Genomic DNA, 18,751 nt, shown 5'->3' with positions numbered 1-18,751 from the left:
ATCCACCTTTCCCACTCATTAGACTGTAAGCTCTTGAAAACAGGAAGAGTGTTACGTACCTCTACAGCCCCAGCAGGTAAGCACAAAACCTGGCATAAAACTTGGTCTTACAAATTATTTCTAAATAAATTAGTCTCATAGGAAAAACAAATCATCTGAAAGATCCCATGTGACTGACAAAACCTTAAAACCTGAGTAAGAATGGCTGGTGAACAGGAAGGCAAGCACTGATGTGGACAGCTTCATGCTCCTCAGTCCAGCTTCAGTTATGTTATGCCATTACCAACTAGACACTCTTACAGTTTATGTTCACAAGGCATTCCACAATGACTCTTGTTCCTGTCCCTCCAAAGATCAGCAAACACAATTAGTTTCTCCCAGTTAAGACCAAATATAAATAACTGACTTGCCTGCATGAATGGGATGGAAATGCAGTTCAGATTTCAGCCCTGAGTGTCCCAGCAGGCTTCTCAACAACTGCTGCCTCAACGCCGCCTAAGCTATCCAAATACTTGGAGACCCTCTTCCCATCCGGCCCCAAATCACCAGCACAGCCTCTGCGAACGGCTCTGTCCCTGACCTGCGGCAAGATGACCTTCTTCAGCTGCTCCTGAGTAAAGTGCTCCACGTAAGCCTCGATGTGAGCCAGCAGCACCATCCGCACATGCTCCTCGTGAACCTCAAACAGCCGCAGGAGCGTGGGGATCACCCGGGACTGGAATAGGGCTGGTGAGAGCAAGCAAGGGGTTTCCCCCTGCACGCGGTCTACTAGGAACCAGGGTCACACATGAAAAAACACTCATTTCAGTGAAAGGAGCACTGAGTGTAAGTCATAACTCAGCCCAGGACTTGACACACGCGAAGTATTATACAGTCTTATTCCTCAAACCAAGGACAGTTCTTTTGTTGACCTAGAATTACTCAAGGCTTAATTATTAACAAGTACACTCTACCTTGTGGAAATGATCTTGAAATACTATGTATCAAATTTAATGTACTACAAAGCTTATACCTTAACAGAACTCTGAGTCAGTCACCTTTGTAAGCTTCTTATGTTCAATCAAGTAGAAATTTCACAGACTACATCAAACATCAGATCAGTGATGCTGATCCTGTTATACACAGTTTTTGTAAAACCAGGAGGTACTCAATCTACAACAGGCCCTTGTGCTGGCTGGTCCTCTCTGGTAATACACATCACATTTGGGACCTTCCATAAAAAATATACCCATGCCCTGGCTCTGTCCCCAAAGCAGGTTTATGGGCAGGTCTTTCAAAGGCTCCTGAGGTGACTCAGGCACACCTTGGTGTCAGACCTACTAAGCAGGAGGAAGGAGCTACAGAGGTGAGAAAACGCACTGCTAAGGGACAGCATCAAAGTAAAGGCATGAGAAAGTTCTAGGTCACAAAACCCCTACCTGCAACCCTGGATGGCTGGATTGAAATCTTTGAAGAAAATAATTTCTGAAAGCAGGATTGTACCTAACTCAAAATTCTATAAAGTATATTCATGCCATATCTTCTAACCTGATGTGTTATCATCTAGTGCTATAAAGTTATAAGTTTCAAAGTTAATAACCATTGCACATTCAGAAAAAACTGACAGCCGGACAAGCAAAATGATTTCAGTGCTTTTCAGTCTTTGCACTGAAACCAGAAAATAGGCTGACTGCTACTGGGAAGTCAGGAGGCCCGCGGCCTAAATTATTCGCTGCAAATGTGGCAGCTTTATTTTTTTTTTTTAATTGTGCTTTAAGTGAAAGTTTACAAATCAAGTCAGTCTCTCATACAAAAATTTAAATACACCATGTTATGTACTCCTAGTTGCTCTCCCCCTAATGAGACAACACATTCCTCTCCACCCTGTATTCCCCACGTCCATTCAGCCAGCTTCTGGCCCCCTCTGCCTTCTCATCTCCCCTCCAGACACGAGCTGCCCACTTAGCATCATGTGTCTAATTGAGCCAAGAAGCTCACTCCTTACCGGTATCATTTTCTATCTTATAGTCCAGTCCAATCCCTGTCTGAAGAGTTGGCTTTGGGGATAGTTCCTGTCTTGGGCTAACAGAAGGTCTGGGGATCATGACCACTCGGGTTCTTCTAGTCTCAGACCATTAAGTCTGATCTTTTTACGAGAATTTGGGGTCTGCATCCCACTGCTCTCCTGCTCCATCAGGGATTCTCTGTTGTATTCCCTATCAGGGCAGTCATCGGTTGTAGCCGGGCACCATCTAGTTCTTGTGGTCTCAGGCTGATGCAGCCTCCAGTTTATATGGCCCTTTCTGTGTCTTGGGCTCATAATTACCTTGTGTCTTTGGTGTTCTTCATTCTCCTTTGCTCCAGGTAGGTTAAGACCCATTGATGCATCTTAGATGGTTGCTTGCTAGTGTTTAAGACCCCAGATGTGTGGCAGCTCTTTGAGGATGTGTGCCTTTTCTTAAATTTCACACGCATTTCATATTCTAGCCCACAATGTAGACTTTTTTAAATACAGAACTGCTTACTACAGTAAATCTGATTATCCGGGCAGGTGCTCCATCTTTACCCTGTGGCTTTGATACCCAGGTTTAAGTCAAAGGTATCACATCAGGAGCCAACAGTCATTCTCCATTTTTAAGACCAGACATTACTAACCATACATACCATGCAGTGATCTCACCCTGCTTGAATACAGACTAATAACTGACAAACTCCTTAATTACAATAATACTTTGGAAAAAAACTCACCTTTTTTGGGGCCAAGCAGATGAGGAAGAAAACTCTTAACAGCTACCGGTTCTGCAAACACCAGCTGATTGAGCAGAAGAGGCACCAACCTGGAGGCTATTAATTCCTCTGACAGGCAGCTAACTCTGTCCAGCAGAAACCTGAGGGAAAGGAGGAAAGCTGGGGAGACTGCACGCGACATTCCATCAGTTTACTTGGACAGTTTACACACGGCTTCCTCCACTTCTATCAAAGTGATGCACTTTGAAATGTAGCTAAGGAGGTGAACAGGTCCGTCTCCTCAGGTAGTCAAGAAAAAGGCAGGAGGCACGAGCAGCTTAGTCACCACACATACACCCTCCAGGCCAAGCTAGAAAATGTTTTAAACCAACAAGCCTCCCTTTATTCATAATGAAGGATCCTCCTTTTTCCTCTCCTAAGAGGCTTTCTAATCAATAAGTTACCTTCTCAGATACAAAAGATGTAGGACATTAGATTAGAAAGTTTCCATAATAAACAAGATACAGGCTTTTGTCACTAACCTCATTAAACGTAAAATATGTATCACATATATGAAGCTTCGTTAAGAACTACACAGATACTAGTACTAATAAACACCAACACCAAAACCAAACCCATTACCATTAAGCAGATTCTGACTCATAGCGACCCCCCTGCATGACAGAATAGAACTGCCCCATAGGGTTTCCAGGGAGCGGCTGGTAGATCAGAACTGCTGACCTTTTGGTTGGCAGCTGAGCTCTTAACCACTACGCCACCAGGGCTCCCTGGTATCAACAGTGTTACTATAATCACGCTTAGCAGACCATCTTGCCCCTCCTTCACATGGCACATGCTCTCCTTCCAGTCACCAAGGCCCCACCTGGACACTGCCTCAACACTCCTCCTGTGCCGGGACCCAGCAGGCACCCCAACAGGACTGCAGCTCCAGCTGCTCCCTCCACTCCTCCATAGCGCCATCCCCTCAGTCTACAAACATGCTCAGGTCTCTCACAGCCTTAGAAGTCTTCCCTTGGCTCCATTTTCTCCTGTGGTACTAACTTGTCTTCTCTCTAGTTTTCAAGAGAAGGTTTTACCCTGTCTCTAGTCTCTCACCTTCCATTTCCTTCTCCACCAGCTGCAAGCCAGCTCACTCTGCTGAAACCGCTCTTGTGCTTCCGTGGTTTTCCTGACTGCTCCCATCTTTCTGAATTCTCTATTCCTCTGAGAACATCACAGCCTTCCTGCCTTTCTCTCAATCTCCTAGGACCACTTCTTTGTCTCATTCACACTGCACCTTCCCCACCCGTGCCCTTACAAGGTTGGGTGCCCCAGAGCTCCACCTTGGGCCCGCTGTCCCTTTCACAGTACCCACATCCTCTGAGAAAATGTCCCCATCTACAGGCTGATGACATTGTAATATTCACCTCTAGCTCTTCAGCATAAGGCCTCTAGTGAGCTTCAGGCACACCTGACCAAATGCTGAAGTCCATCTCTATCTGAAGTCCCAGAGGCACTGCCAACAAAACATGCTCAACACAGAGGTCATTATCCTGCCGGCAGGTCAGGTCCTCCCCTCCAGTAGTCTTTATTTCAGTTCATGATAATCATGAACACTTGCCAATCTTACCTTATGTCGGTGGCTGCAGCTTCATTTCTACCATCAATGATGAGGCCTCACATTTACTGCCTGATTTTTTGGGGGGTTTTACCACAGTATACTAACAATCCAAGTCCTGTATGAGTCAAGCCCAAGCCCTCTACCAACAGCACAGCCATCTGTCTAAAGGGAGCATCCGACCATGTCACAGCAGCGTCCTCCCCTTCGACAGCTTCAGCGCCTGAGCCCACTGTCCACAGGGCCAGTAATTCTCAGCACACCTAGGACACTCACGGTCTGGCCACTCATCTCTTAAGCCTCACCTCTCCCCTGTTTGCCCTTCCCCTCACACACAATCTCAACTTTGTCCTCCATTCCTGCTGCCCCTCTGCCACCTCGTCCCCGTCCTGTTCACAGGATGCCCTCTGTGCCCACCCACTGTTCAATGACCACTGGGCTGTGCATCTGTTCCCCTCATCAGAGACAGCCACCCGAGGCTAGCAGGAAGCCTGACACAGAGGACACACCTTCTCTAGAATACCTTACATGGTTAAATGGACTCAATCCAAGTAATAAAATATAAGGTCTTAATTTTCTAAACTTACTTGAAAAATTCAGTTTTTTCCTCTTCACTCTTCAATGTTAAACTTTTCAAGAAATTCACAATTTCTAGAAAATCATTTCTAAATGTCAAAAAGAAAAAAAAAAAACGCAGGACAGCAGATTAGAAAAGGCGTGTTAAATACTGAAACCATAACCACAGACCACAGTGTAGTAACACTCTCCTACGCCATTTAAAAGATTCCACTGTAACCAAGTAGCTTATGAAACAAATGCTGTGGAGCAAGCCCACAGGGAATCTATTTAACAATATCAAAAAGGAAATCTGTGAAGATGACACAAGTTTAAAAATACATATCCTAACATGCTTCATGGCTTTAATAACCATCATAATCACCCAGATTTTTTATTGCAATAGATGTGGTTACATGGAATATCCAGGGAGGCATGCCATGGTTGCCATTATGGAACAAAACAGCCCATTCCTGAGTCTTCTGGAGTGACATAAAATGTATTAAAGAAGGTTGGGGAAAGAGGAATTTCTTGTACAAGTCACAGAAGTCTCCTTTCTTCTGCTGTCCAAGTTGCTGAGTACTTTTTGCAGCGAGGCAGGGATGAGTCTGAGAGGCATGACCAGGCAGGGCCCCCAGAGCCACGAAGGCAGTGTGCTGCTCAGCTCGAGGGAGCCCGCTCCCCTCGCACCACACCGTAGGGGACTGCTGCCCCCAGGCAGCTCAGCACACAACCAGCACAGCCTCCCACCACAGCCTGGGCAAGCACAGCTCACCACTTGGGTCTCTGCCTCTTATGTCTCCACCTAACTCCCCCGGCTCAGCAACCCAGAAACGGCTCATTTACACAAAGTGCGAACGTCTTAAAGTCTAGTCACGCCGGCCGGCTCAGCTGCCCAGCGGGGGATGCTGGCGGGTCTCCTCACGTGTTTCTGTCAGGGCAATCAGTCTCAAGTATTATCGAGAGTGGGGTGTGCTTAGTTTTCCTCTCCCCTTTCTATTTAAAAAGAACTCTTACTACGCACAGTGAGAGAATCTGTTTACGGTACGGTAAAGGATTAGTCTTTGTACGGACTTTGTATCAAGGTAAATAAAATATTTCTATGAATTATCCAAAAGGACACGAAAATATCTTGGTTCAATACCCTTATAATGGGATACAGATGACAAATATAACCCCAATAATTATACTGAAATCCCTCCTTTGCTGTTTGATAACACACCCCCAACCCTGTCGCAGAGGTGATTCCCCCCACTTCAGGCATGAGACTAGCTTCCCTTCACTCTGGCTTCTCCCAGGCTCTCCTACTGCAAACACGTGAGGATCTGTAGTTTCACAACTGACATACAAGTCCAGGACACGGGACCGGCCTGTGGGGACTCTGCAGTCATGGAGAGAAAACAGGAAGGACACAGAACTAGTACTAACCTCGAGGAGGCTAGTTTTGCTAGATTCAAAAACATCTCTGAATCTAGCAAAAGCATGAACGGTTACGCTGAGCCCTCCCTCTAAAGCCAGTTCTTTGCTCTTTCATCATGTATTACTAAACAAAAACCGTCCTCTGCGTGAAGAAAAATAAGCTCATTTCCCCCCAAAAGGAGCAAATTCAACAATAAGAAACTCATGGCAATAATACGATGGCAAGAGAAAGGGGAGGCAATATTTATTAGCTTTCTCAATTAACTTACAGCTATAAACCCCTGGACACAGCCTCACTGCTTCAGAATCAGAAGCCCTCATGAATCCAACTGTCGTTTCTAAACCTAACCTCCATGATAGTTAAGGGTTTCTAAACTCGCTCTCTATAACAGGAATCGGAGAAGTATCTTAATTCCTCCCTGTTTTCTCCTATGAACCTGACTGATTCTCTCCTAATAATAACAATGAGACAGCATCATTTGGTCCTGCAAAGCCCACCACGGGACACGATGTTCAGGAGAGGCAGTAGCTGGCATGGCACACAGACCCTCACCTGAAGAAGTCATGGGACAGTAAAGTGCAGAGCGCTGGCCGGCGGTCTGGAATGGGATTCAGCAAAGTTGAGTGCAAGGTCTGTTGAAAGCTGGAGAGAACGTCCGCTGAAACTGAAATCCAGACCTACAGTTAGTTTCCAATGCCTTCTCCCTCCTTTCAGACCTCTACAGCTGGAGGCTGACGAGAGCAAAAACCAACCTGCAAAAACCCAAACAAAGAAAGCCCTGGCTGTTGCTAAGCAGCTTCCTGCTTGCCTGAGCCAAGCTCCTTGGCAGGTGCTGAAAGCTGTCCTTCCACCATGCCCCCCTCTCCAGGAGCCTCCCTCTTCCATCCCCTCAGTTTCCTGGTTGTCAGTTTAACTCAGCTCAGACCCAAAGAGGAGGAACAAGTGGCAGGTGTCAAGGCCTTTCTCAACCAGGCTCCTCATCTGAACCACCAGACAGAGTTAGCTGAGGGACTGCTGTTTCAGTTCCCCAAGGAGGGCGCATAACTGCACTGTTCGGGCTGCCTATGAGGGGCCCTAGGGCCTAAGGTTTCATTCTGGCTATTCAGACAGTGATAACTTAAGAGCCAGCAGCCGAATGGTGCTTGTGGCATCAGAACCCTGCACACGCCTGGGAGGAGAAACTGCGCTGGAAGCTCCAGTCTGTAGGCGGCTTTAAGCAATGTGAAGTCAAGGCAGTTAGGTGCTGCAGTAAACTTGATGGGTGCAGCTGGAGTGCTGGAGGGGAGTAAGCAGGCTGTAAAGCACGCAGAGACCATGAAAGAGAGGAAAGCAATGTCTTTAAGTAGTCTAGGCTTTAAGAGGCAATGAAAGAAAAAGTAAACAGGCAAATTACATCAAGCAAAAAATAAAAAGGTCTTTGAAGGAGTAGAGAGAAAGGATTGTTAAGCCTTAATTAGAAATTAATAATTTGAATCTTACTCTGTTTTTTAGATTATTACATACAAATCAATAACTGCATTTACTTACTGGCTGGTTCAATAAGCAAGGCAGAATCTCTGTACCATGAATACTAGTACAGATTAACAAGACAATCACACAAGATACTGACAGCCACAGTTATGTTTGTTGGGTAAAATCCTTTTAACTATGCAAACTAATGGAACTCAAGCTTCCTTCCTTGCTGTTAATGTCTGCCCTAACCGTGGACACCGACAGGCTCCTTCCCAGGACCAGAGGCTGCAGTCCTTGCCTTCCACTCGGCACAGACCGTGGCCATTCTCCTCCTCACTCTGGGGATGTGGTAGTGTAACTCCAACTCACCCTGTTCACTTACGGCTGTGAGCAAACTTCCCACCAACGTTCCAAAGGAATAGGCGTCCCGGGCATGTCCATGGGACTCTGGCAGAACTGCAAATTCTGGAGACTAAAAGCAGTAAAGACCATTAAAACTAGGGGATCTGCCTTCAAGTCATATCCAATCTGCTCTGAAGCACTTTCTCCAGAAACACAGCAAGTGGGGACTACAGGAGTAGTTACCCGCAGGCCCAAGTGCAAGAGGGCATCAGACCAGGCCAGTCATTGAATCACCACCATGCCTGCTCGACAAGGCCCCACCCCCACAACCCTACAAACTTAGGTGCTCATTCCCCTCCCACACCCTGCCGTTCTCCAGCGTCTGCATTTATCACTCACAGCTAACTACGCGGCACCACACACTCAAATCTAACTACACGGAACCACACGCGCAGAGCTAACTACACGCGCTCACAGCGAACTACGTGGTGCCATGTACTCACAGCGAACTACACTCACAGCTAACTACCCGGCACCACGTGCTCAAATCTAACTACACAGCACCATGCACTCGCAGCTAACTACGCAGCGCCACAAGGTCACAGCTAACGACACCGCGCCACACACTCAAATCCAACTACGTAGCGCCACGCACTCACAACTACGCGGCACCACACGCTCACAGCTAACTACGTGGCACCATGGACTCACAGCTAACGACACGGCTCCATGTACTCAAATCTAACTACGCGGCACCACACGCTCACAGCTAATGACGCAGTGCCACACACTCTAACTACGCCGCACCAGGTGCTCACAACTAACTACGTGGCACCACGTGCTCACAGCTAACAACACAGCACCATGTGCTGAAATCTAACTACGTGGCACCACAGGCTCACAGCTAAGGACGCGGCGCCACACACTCTACGCGGCACCACGCGCTCACAGCTAATGACAGGGCGCCATGTGCTCAAATCTAACTACGCGGCACCACATGCTCAGCTACAGGCTCTTAAAGTATTAGTGAGTGAAATTCACCAGAGATTGTAAAATATCAAAACAGGTGCAGAAAGGAAAAAAGGTCAGAGTGTGATATATGCCTCTGGCTTTCAAAAATATTTTCACTGCAACCCAGAATAAAATACTCATTTTACATCATGATCCAGTATAGACACATATGTATAAATACATACATAATGGAATCAAAACTTTCACAAAATAATACTAAGATGTCCAATGGTAGTTCCTGTTTTATTCCATTTTATTTTTTCAGAATGCTGATCAGGACCCCTTGGTATACATACACGATACTGATTTGGATAAACCTTTTTTACTTGAAGTGTTAGGTCCACACTGACGTTCATAGCTGTGAAGTTGTGTATAGTCTGTAAAGCACACTAAATGTGTTTTTGGGATTCAATGCGTATTTATACTGGTTAAATAAGAACAGGTTTAGAGGGAGTAAGGAGCCCTGTTGGTGCAGTGGTTAAAGTGCTTGGCTACTAACCAAAATGCCAGTGGTTTGAATCTACCAGCTACTCCGGGGAGAAGGATGTGGCAATCTGCTTCCATAAAGGTTTCAGCCTTGGAAACCCTATGTGGCAGTTCTCCTCTGTCCCACAGGGGCGCTATGAGTCAGAATCGACTAGACAGCAGTGGGTAGGTTTGGGTTAGAGGGAGTATCTGCTTTTGAGTTTATTGGTAAATACAATCTTCTTTACCAGTACCATAATGTTAATCGCCATTCTCCTATGCATCCTGGGATCCTAACTAAGGGCCAGGTAGGCAGATGAATGGCTTGGGTAAAGCACAGTAAAAGACCAGGATGCTGCTTCTCCAACTATTACGGCTTCCAGCAAGGCAAGGACAAAGACTTATCCTAACACAGGCAGGAATCACTTATCCTGTGTACCCTGAGGCCTCTCTCACTTCAAACATCGTAAGTGTCCGTATGACCAAAGATGTATGCTTAGTGTCTGAAAAAAGGCTCCCCAGCTGTGGTCACAAGATTAACCTCAGACACCACCAGGGCCAGGAGAATGATGGCGCACCTGTAACTCGGTAAGGAAAGGAGCAGGTGGGGAAAGCTGTTTTACGGCTCATGCTTAGTTACACAATTAAGGCTTCATTCATGTGAGATGTATCCTCTTACCGTCTCTTCAGGAGGAATAGATGCTGGGTCTCTTACTGAGTGAATACTCCTCAGAAACTGGACAGAAAAATAAATTAAGGAAAGTAATTCACATACATGTCTGGTGAACCAATGTCTTACAAACAAGTCACAAAAATAATGCAATGGAAACAGCACCTATGAGACCTTCAAACCAATGCCATACATGAAACACACAAATTTAAAATTTTCCTAATTAACGGAAATGCAGTTTCTGGTGCAGCACAAAGCTTGGCAGAAAATGTTAAGTTTCCTCTCCCCTTCGGCCGGTTTAACAGACACCCCCTGCTGCTCACGGGCATCTCACTGGATTTCCTTATCTGGCAATTAGGAGTACCATCTTCTCATCCTACACACACGTTAACAAGTAGGAGGCTCTTCTGGCAAATATCCCATCTGTCGTGAATTTTCTCACTGAATTCAGTCAGTCATATAAGGCTTGCTGCCACATGAGGTATGAGGTAGGGAGACAGAACGCACATCCACAGAAAAGCACTTTCACTTACTCTTTCACAGGGTATTTCTCAGGCTCTTACATGTCCATAACACCACTTAGGGCATTAGAGATACGAAATGAGTACAGTCAGTTTTCTGCCCCAGGCAGGTGTTCCTAACCTAGAATGTAAACTAAGAGCTTCAATAATATGTGCTAAGTGCCACAAAGCACAGAGGAGTGGTCATGTTCCCGGGCAGGGGGTACCAGGGGAGGGCTTCACAGACAGGTAGCAAAGCTAGATCTCAGTTAAGTTTACATTTTCCGGGGAGCCGAGGAAGGAACACTGCAGCAGCAGAATGACCCAAGAAGAGAGTGAAGGAGTTTAGCGCATTCGGGACGTCCTGGGCTTTGGAGAACAGGATGTGCCCGGAGTACAGCTTAAGAGCTGCGGGTAGTAGAGGCAGCAGAAGGTGCAGTGGGGAAGGGATCTGAAGGGCCTGATACACCATAGTAAGGCATACTGGAATACACCCCCACAGAAACAATTACATGTCAAGCTATGTTAAAGTGAATTCAGAGAAGAAAGTGATTAACAGGGGCAGAAACAATCAGTCATCTTCATGGTGGAAGGATCATCTGAACTGAGCAAGAGGCCGTAACAGCGCAAACTAGACAAAGTCCAAGTTAAGGGTGGAAGCCACAGGCTAGATAATAGGGAAAATTAAGGCTGGGCCAATAAGTCTCACGATAAGCCATTGCTTCAGTAGGGGTTATGATGGGAGTTTGGGGGTTGTTGTTGTCATTGTTTTTAGAGAGAATAAGTCGAGCGGCCAATGTGCAAAATGATGAAAAGAAACAAAACAGGGATAGAAAGGTTGATTAACCAGGAGGGAAACATGTAGATCTCTGTCACATAAAACTGGAAGAAGTACCACAGGCATCAACACACAGCCCACTCAGAGGAGTTCAGATGCACGGGTCCTATTTCCAGCTGTTAGGACATACTGTGACCCTGGGGAACACTTCCTGAGTACCACTCTTCTAGGTGGCAAGTAGAGATGAATCTGAGACCATTCTGCCCTCAATTCTTGTCATGTACATGAAGGTAACGTCAACATAAAGCATGAAGTGGTGCAACAGAATTCAGCGGAGGGCACTGTGGGGATAGCGAGAAGGGGCCTCGCACTACGACACTGGAACAAACCATTTTATCTCTTTCAGTCTCAGGCTCCTCATCTCTAAATTGAAGAGAAAGGAATAAATAACCTCTAATACTGCTACGAGAAATAAAATCCTACAATGCTCTAAGTATAGGCACTGGAATAAAAGTCAAGTGTCCAAAGATAAGACGGACCGAAGGAAGGCCTCCAGGCAAGAGGCACATCCTATGAGGAAGGTGATCCATCCTGAGTAACAAGACACCTCCTGCCCACTCACCTCTGGTGTGGCCTCAGGAACTCTGCAGACGGTCTCCATGCCGCCTAACTTCCAATGCCCGTCTTCACTCACAAACACAGATGACAGGCAGACGTTGTTGTGTGTTAGGTTTCCCTGGGAAAAAAGAACAGGAAGAGGACGGCCACTCCAGTTTCTTAACTAGAAGTTTTAAAAAATTAATAGTAATCATGAAAAAAGATAATGACTAGCTTTCTCACTTGTGGCATAATAAATGCAACTACAGTTTCAAGAAATGACAAATCACATGAGCCTACTTAAACATTGAGGTTAGAAAAAAAAGAAAAATGCAGTGGACAAGCTTCTGCTCACTATCTCCCCCACGTGGTGAGGTGGGTAGTGAAGACATTAAAACCATTCAACAGATAAAGTTATGCCCCCATTTCTAAAGGGGTCAGGGGCTACAAGTGTCCTCAAACATAAACTTACAAGTCTTTACAGCCTATATTGTTTGCTATCCAGTGCCTTTAAAAATAAAATTTATCTTTGCTCCCATATGTCATTTTATTAATTTTCTCCTCTAAATGCTTTCTCACCTACATTCTATCATGAACCCAGATCCACTTCACCTGAAATCTTACCACTAGGCGTAAAAAAAATTCTGCCTGAAGAAGAGGAAAACGGGATGGTAAGGACTACCAGAAATATCCCATAGAAGAACCAATTTTAAAACTATAAAAATAATACAGATAAGTAAAAGGGGGGGAGAAAATGAAAACAGGATTCAAGTATGTTAAGTCTTTTTCAAACCAGAAATCATCCCAGCAGACAAATATTAATATTCTACCCACTAGATCAAATATGTAATGGAGTCCTCGTGGCGCAGTGGTTAAGAGCTCAGCTGCTAACCAAAACGTTGACAGTTCAAATCTACCAGCTGCTCCTTGGAAACCCTATGGGACAGTTCTACTCTACCCTATAGGGTCGCTGTGAGACAGGATTTACTCAATGTCACTGGGGTTTTTAGATCAAATATGCACACGTTTTTATATAAAACCTATATATATAATATATATAAAGGAAGTTTTAGAACAGAATGTATAGTATGTTTCCATTTGAGGAAAAATAAAGGGGAATAGATACACGAATATTTGCTTAATATGCACAAAGTACATGTCTGCAATAACACAATGATAACTATGGTTGCTTCTGCAGACGGTGAGGGCGCTGGCCTCGGGTAGGAGAGGGACTTCCCTTTCCGTGTGTGCACTTCTGTACTGTTTCAATGTTTCCCCACAGGCATGTGCTTTCTCCAACACAGAAAACAGTCGCATCCAATGAAGCTTTAATAATTCTTGCTATTACGAGAACTCTTAAACAAACAGGTATCCTCATTATTCATGGATTCCATATTTGCAAATTCACCTGCTCAAAACCATGTACTTGTAACCCCAAAGCCAATAACCACGGTACTCTTGCAGTCACTGCAGACGTTTTGAGTTCTCTCATGCACACGCTCCCAGCTGCAGCTGAACAGGCTGCTTTGGTGTTCACTAACTCAGTGTGCACACAGTGTGCACAGGACTTCACAGAGCACACCTACTGCAAATAACGAGAACTGACTGTACTTTTAGGAGACCGTAAATCCAGCCTGATATTGGAGAGTCTGTCTCCCGTGAATAGGAACACAAACATGTTAAGATGATTCAGGAAGGTAAGGTCCTTGGCAGTTCCCTAGGACTGGCGTGTGTTAATCCTGGGGAACTGCCAAGGTCCTTAATGACCTGAATGCAAATATCATTCAATGCAAATATAATGACCTTAATGACTTGAATGCAAATATCATTAAGAAATAGCAGCTCAATAATATTGTCAAAAATAGACCAGAAGTAAACTTAGGAACTACCACATTATCCCCTTAATTGCAAGCATCACCAGAGAGCAAAGTATACTGGCTACACATAGAGTGTCAGGGGGCTCTCCCTCATCTGGCTTCACCTACTCAAACGGGGAGGTGTATGAGCTCTGCCTCTTCCTAAGAAATGGTCGTTTCTCTCTCAAAATCTAAAATGGGACAAAAACTCCTGAAAACAAACAGGTGCTTTGGTCTACAGCAGCCCTGATGTTAGACCTTTGTCTTAGTAACAAATCCCAGCTGCAGCTCATTTTAGGTAAAGACCTACCCCACACCAGGGCTTCCAACCGATAAAGCCATGGCTGAAAAAGTGAAACCGGAACAGACCCGAATTTTAAACATTCAGGTGATCCAGAACCATAACTGGAACAGGCAAAACTACATGTCAAAGCCCTGGGATGGGAGACTGCAAAGAGGCATACTGAGCCCTTCCAGGAGCCTGCTGTGTGAGACTGGATCACTGCCAGGACTGAGGAACTGACACAAATTCAAAGCAGCACAGTCAGCCACCATCTCTGAGTGGGGCACTGCTGTTTCTGACTCTGCACAAAATCCAACGGATGAGAGATTTGGTTGTTATGCAATGTGTATGTTGCCCTTATTTTCTAAGAGGGAGATTTAAATTTCTAGCAGGGCTTCGACCTGTAATTTTGCCCGTTCCAGTTATGGTGCCAGTTCACCCAAATTTTTAAAAATTCAGGTCTATCCCAGTATTGCTTCCTGGGCCATGACTGAACCAGAAAGAACTGATTTGAAGCCCCACCCAATACCAGAGGTAGACTTTACTAAACTGAAATGAAGTTCTATAAATAACTGCCCAGGAATGGAGAACTAGTCGCCCATTCCAAAAACCACGTCTGTAGCAGCCGTTGTGGTTTCCGATGTGCTGTTTTTCCTGAGGAAGCTTTCTAATAGAAACTTACAATGTCCACACACAATGTAACTGATTAGCATACCACACATATTAACCTGTGTGGTCTACATCAAAGCCTGTGAGGCAGGCTGTGCCCAGGTTACTCACTCTGTCATGAAGGAAGATGAGAGCCAGCAATATGTCATATATCCCAGCACAGACCTCTGCAGAAGACAGTGCTTCCAAAGCCACTTCCAGAGGCTGCACTCGCTCAGTGACAAGATGAATGCCATCTGCTTCCACGGTACAAGACAAAAATCTCAGCAAGCAAGGGTGACGCAGTGTCTTCAAGTGCTTTAAAAATACAAACAGAAGTGCCGATGAAATTAAGGACTGTAAGTCATACACATCTCAGTAAAAGTCAGAAAATGAATACTTGCATTCCAGGTCCTCTACCACCCCCCTACTTCCTCCTCGACCCTCCAAATTTCAAACAAGGAGAAAGGAATCTATGACTTATCCTGACATTACTTAATTTACCAGCATTTAAGTAACTCTACAGAGACTTCCAGGTCCATTATGGCAGCGTAAGCCCCCTAGAGCCCAGATCACCCAACAATTACAGCTATAAACTGTATCAAGTATCCTAAACAATACCTGAGAACTCTGGAAAGCAAACAAAAGCATGCAAATTACAGAGGCAGGGATCAAAACCTGGAGAACTGACATCCACGGGAGTGAGGTTCTGATTGGGGGATTTTCTCCCCGTCCATGGCTATGCACTGAAGGCAGGCCCCAGTGTGGAGGAGTTCAGCACAGGTGAGATACAATACAAACACTGTCATCTTTCCAGCTAGAAAAATCACAGACAGGAACCCAGCAAGATGGAGTATAAAGGGGATATCCCAGAGGGAAGAAAGCTGGACAAGGAGATGCCCTAATTCTATGCATACCCACACAATTCTCAGTCAAACCCCTGAGCCAAGCACATAGAAAAGACACAAACCAGCATAGAAAGTTTTCAGATTTGATCTACTATCCACAGGAGCAGGGTGAGATATTTAAAAAAAAAAAAAAAAACTTGAGGCCTGAACCTAACAGGGTTAATTGCCTGCTAAAATAAAAAACATCAATAATCTCGAGAGAATTATAAAAGAACCAAGAGGTAACACAACATGATGCTTGAAATATCCAGTATGCAATCCAAAATTACTGAACATATAAAGAACCAGGAAAATGGACCAGATTTTCATGGAAAAGAAAACCAACAAATGCCAACCCTGAGATGAGCCACCCAGATGTTAGAATTATCAGAGAGAATTTAAAGCAGCTAGTATAACCATGGAAACCCTGGTGGCATAGTGGTTAAGCACTACAACTGCTAACCAAAGGGTTGGCAGTTCAATCTGCCAGGCGCTTCTTGGAAACTCTACGGGGCAGTTCTACTCTGTCCTATAGGGTCGCTATAAGTCAGAATCGACTCGACAGCACAGGGTTTGGTTTTTGGTTTTGGTAGTATAACCATTCCCCTAGAGGTAAATGATAACAGCTGTGAAACAAATGAAGTTTTCATCAGAAAACTGGAAATTATAAAAAATAAAGGGAAATTTCAAAAATGAAAAATACTGGAAAGAAAAAAAAATCAATGGATGGGCTCAATAACAGAATAAAGATGACTGAGGAAAGTGCCAGTTAAGCTAAACAGATCTACAGAAATTATCCAATCTAAAGAACAAAGAGGGGGAAAAAAAAACACCAAAAAAAAATGAACATACCTCCAAAATCTGTGGGGCAATAACAAAAGGTCTAATGCATATAATTGGAGTCACAAAAAAAGACTGGGGTATAAAAAATAGTGTGCCTGAAAAGTCTCAAATTTGGCTAAATAGGATAAATTAAAAAAAAACTACACCAAAACACATCATCATCAACCTGATGAAAACCAAAGATAAAGAAAACCTTGGAAGCAGCTAGAGAAAAAGCACACACTTTATGGAGGGGAACTGCGTATTTCTCATCAGAAAACATAGAGGCCAAAAGACAATGGAAGAACATCTTTAAAATGCTGAAAGAAAAAATTATCCATCATGAATTCTATATCTAGAAAAAATATCCTTCAGGGATGAAGATAAAACAAAGGAACTGAAATAAAGGAAAACTAAAAAAAAATTGTTGCCAGCTACTCTATGAAAAAAAAACAAATGCTAAGGGAAGTTCTTCAGGCTGAAGAAAAATGACACCAAAATATACCTGGGTTTTCAGGAACGAAGAGCATCAGAAGTGGTGAGTATCAGGAAACATGAAGACTAGTTTTTTTTCTCCTTTTAAGTTATTTAAAATACATTTGACTGTGTAAGGCAAATATCGTCCCACTGCCTAGTAAGGTTTTCAATATGTGTGACAAGTATGTGTATATGTGTGTGTGTGTGTGTGTCGTTCATATGTAAATACACACCAACTATAACAAAAGGACAGCAGGTGTAGGAGACGCCTATGTGATTACAAGCCTTCTACATTTTACGTGAAGTGGTACGATATTACCTGCAATTAGACTATGAAAGGCTAGCTATGCATACAAAATCCCTAGAGCAACCATTTTAAAACAAGGAAAACAGAGCCCCAAAGTCAACTGATACATTAAGATGGAATACTAAAAAAGTTAGAAGACACTACACCCTGCAACTGTGGGATACACGTTCTTTACAAGTGCACATGGAACAGCCATTAAAACAGACTATATGGTGGACGATAAGGCAATTTCAGATAATTCAAGAGGATCCATGTCATGCAAGGTGTGTTTTCTAACCATGATGAACTAAACTAGAAATCAGTTAATAACAAAATGTCTACAGAAACCACAAATATCTGGAAATTATACAAGAAACTTATAAAAAATTCGTGGGTGAAAGAATAAATCAAAATGGGAAGTAGAAAATAACTTGAACAGAATAATAATGAAAATATAGCATATCAAAAATATGCAGAATGCAGCTAAAACAAGGTTTAAACCAAACCATACCCATTGCCATCAAGTCAATTCTGACTCACAGCAATCTCAAGTGTTACAGTGTAGAAGTGATCTATAAGGTTTTCGTGGCTGTAATCTCTACAGGAGTAGACTGCCAGACGTTTCTTCCATAGCACCAATGGATGAGTTTGAACCACCAACCTTTAGGTTAGTAGTCAAATGCAAATCATTTGCACCACCTAAAAAAAACCCCCAAACCAAACCCGTTGCCGGCAAGTGGATTCTGACTCACAGCAACCCTATAAGACAAAGCAGAACTCCCCCGTAGGGTTTCCGAGGAACAGCTGGTGGATTCAAACTACCACCCTTTTGGTTAGCAGCCAAGCTCTTAACCACTGCACCACCAGAGCTCCAAATTAGATTAAGGTAGACCCTAAACCCAGTGGGAATTCCCAGGTCATACAAGTGGTAAACACCCTCGGCTGCTAACCAAGAGGTTGGAGGTTCAAGTCCATTCAGAAGCACCTTGAAAAGAAGGACTGGCAATCTACTTCTGAAAAATCAGACACTGAAAACCCTGTGGGGTACAGTTCTACTCAGACATACACAGGGCCGGCGTGAATCAGAGCTGACGCAACAGCCACTGGTGTTGATGTCCCTGGGTGGACACTGACAGGGCATCTGAGGATCCCAGGCCTACCCCAACACAGGCACAACATAAACCAGGGGGGGTGGTAAATGTTTTCTAGGGCCAGCCAGTAAAACGCTTTAGGCTCTGCAGGCCGTACAGTCTCTGTAGCATATTCTCTCTTTTTTTTTTTTCTAAGAGCCCTTTAAAAATGGAAAACCATCCCTCGTTCATCACAAGCCAAAGTTCTCCTAATCCTATCGGCATAATAAATGTGTAATAATCACTTT

General features: G+C 44.3%; 1 protein-coding gene across 8 annotated transcripts in view; it reads right to left on the bottom strand.

Moving 5' to 3' along the window:
• Positions 1–18,751, bottom strand: part of SCYL3 (SCY1 like pseudokinase 3) — a 72,553-nt gene that overhangs the window by 12,920 nt on the left and 40,882 nt on the right. For 6 of the 8 annotated variants that reach the window (XM_064282962.1, XM_064282961.1, XM_064282957.1 and 3 more), the window contains 8 exons: positions 15,034–15,219; positions 12,140–12,253; positions 10,249–10,305; positions 8,121–8,223; positions 6,852–6,963; positions 4,912–4,989; positions 2,728–2,867; positions 581–768 (listed from right to left, as the gene is read on the bottom strand). In XM_064282962.1, coding sequence (XP_064139032.1) covers positions 581–768; positions 2,728–2,867; positions 4,912–4,989; positions 6,852–6,963; positions 8,121–8,223; positions 10,249–10,305; positions 12,140–12,178 — 717 coding nt within the window. In that variant the 5' untranslated portion in view covers positions 12,179–12,253; positions 15,034–15,219. The remainder of the gene's footprint in view (positions 1–580; positions 769–2,727; positions 2,868–4,911; positions 4,990–6,851; positions 6,964–8,120; positions 8,224–10,248; positions 10,306–12,139; positions 12,254–15,033; positions 15,220–18,751) is intronic. The other 2 variants (XM_064282959.1, XM_003414879.4) reach the window with 1 other exon arrangement.

Source organism: Loxodonta africana, chromosome 3, assembly GCF_030014295.1.
Source record: "Loxodonta africana isolate mLoxAfr1 chromosome 3, mLoxAfr1.hap2, whole genome shotgun sequence".
Classification (NCBI taxonomy): Eukaryota; Metazoa; Chordata; class Mammalia; order Proboscidea; family Elephantidae; genus Loxodonta; species Loxodonta africana.
This window is presented reverse-complemented; position numbering and strand designations above follow the sequence as displayed.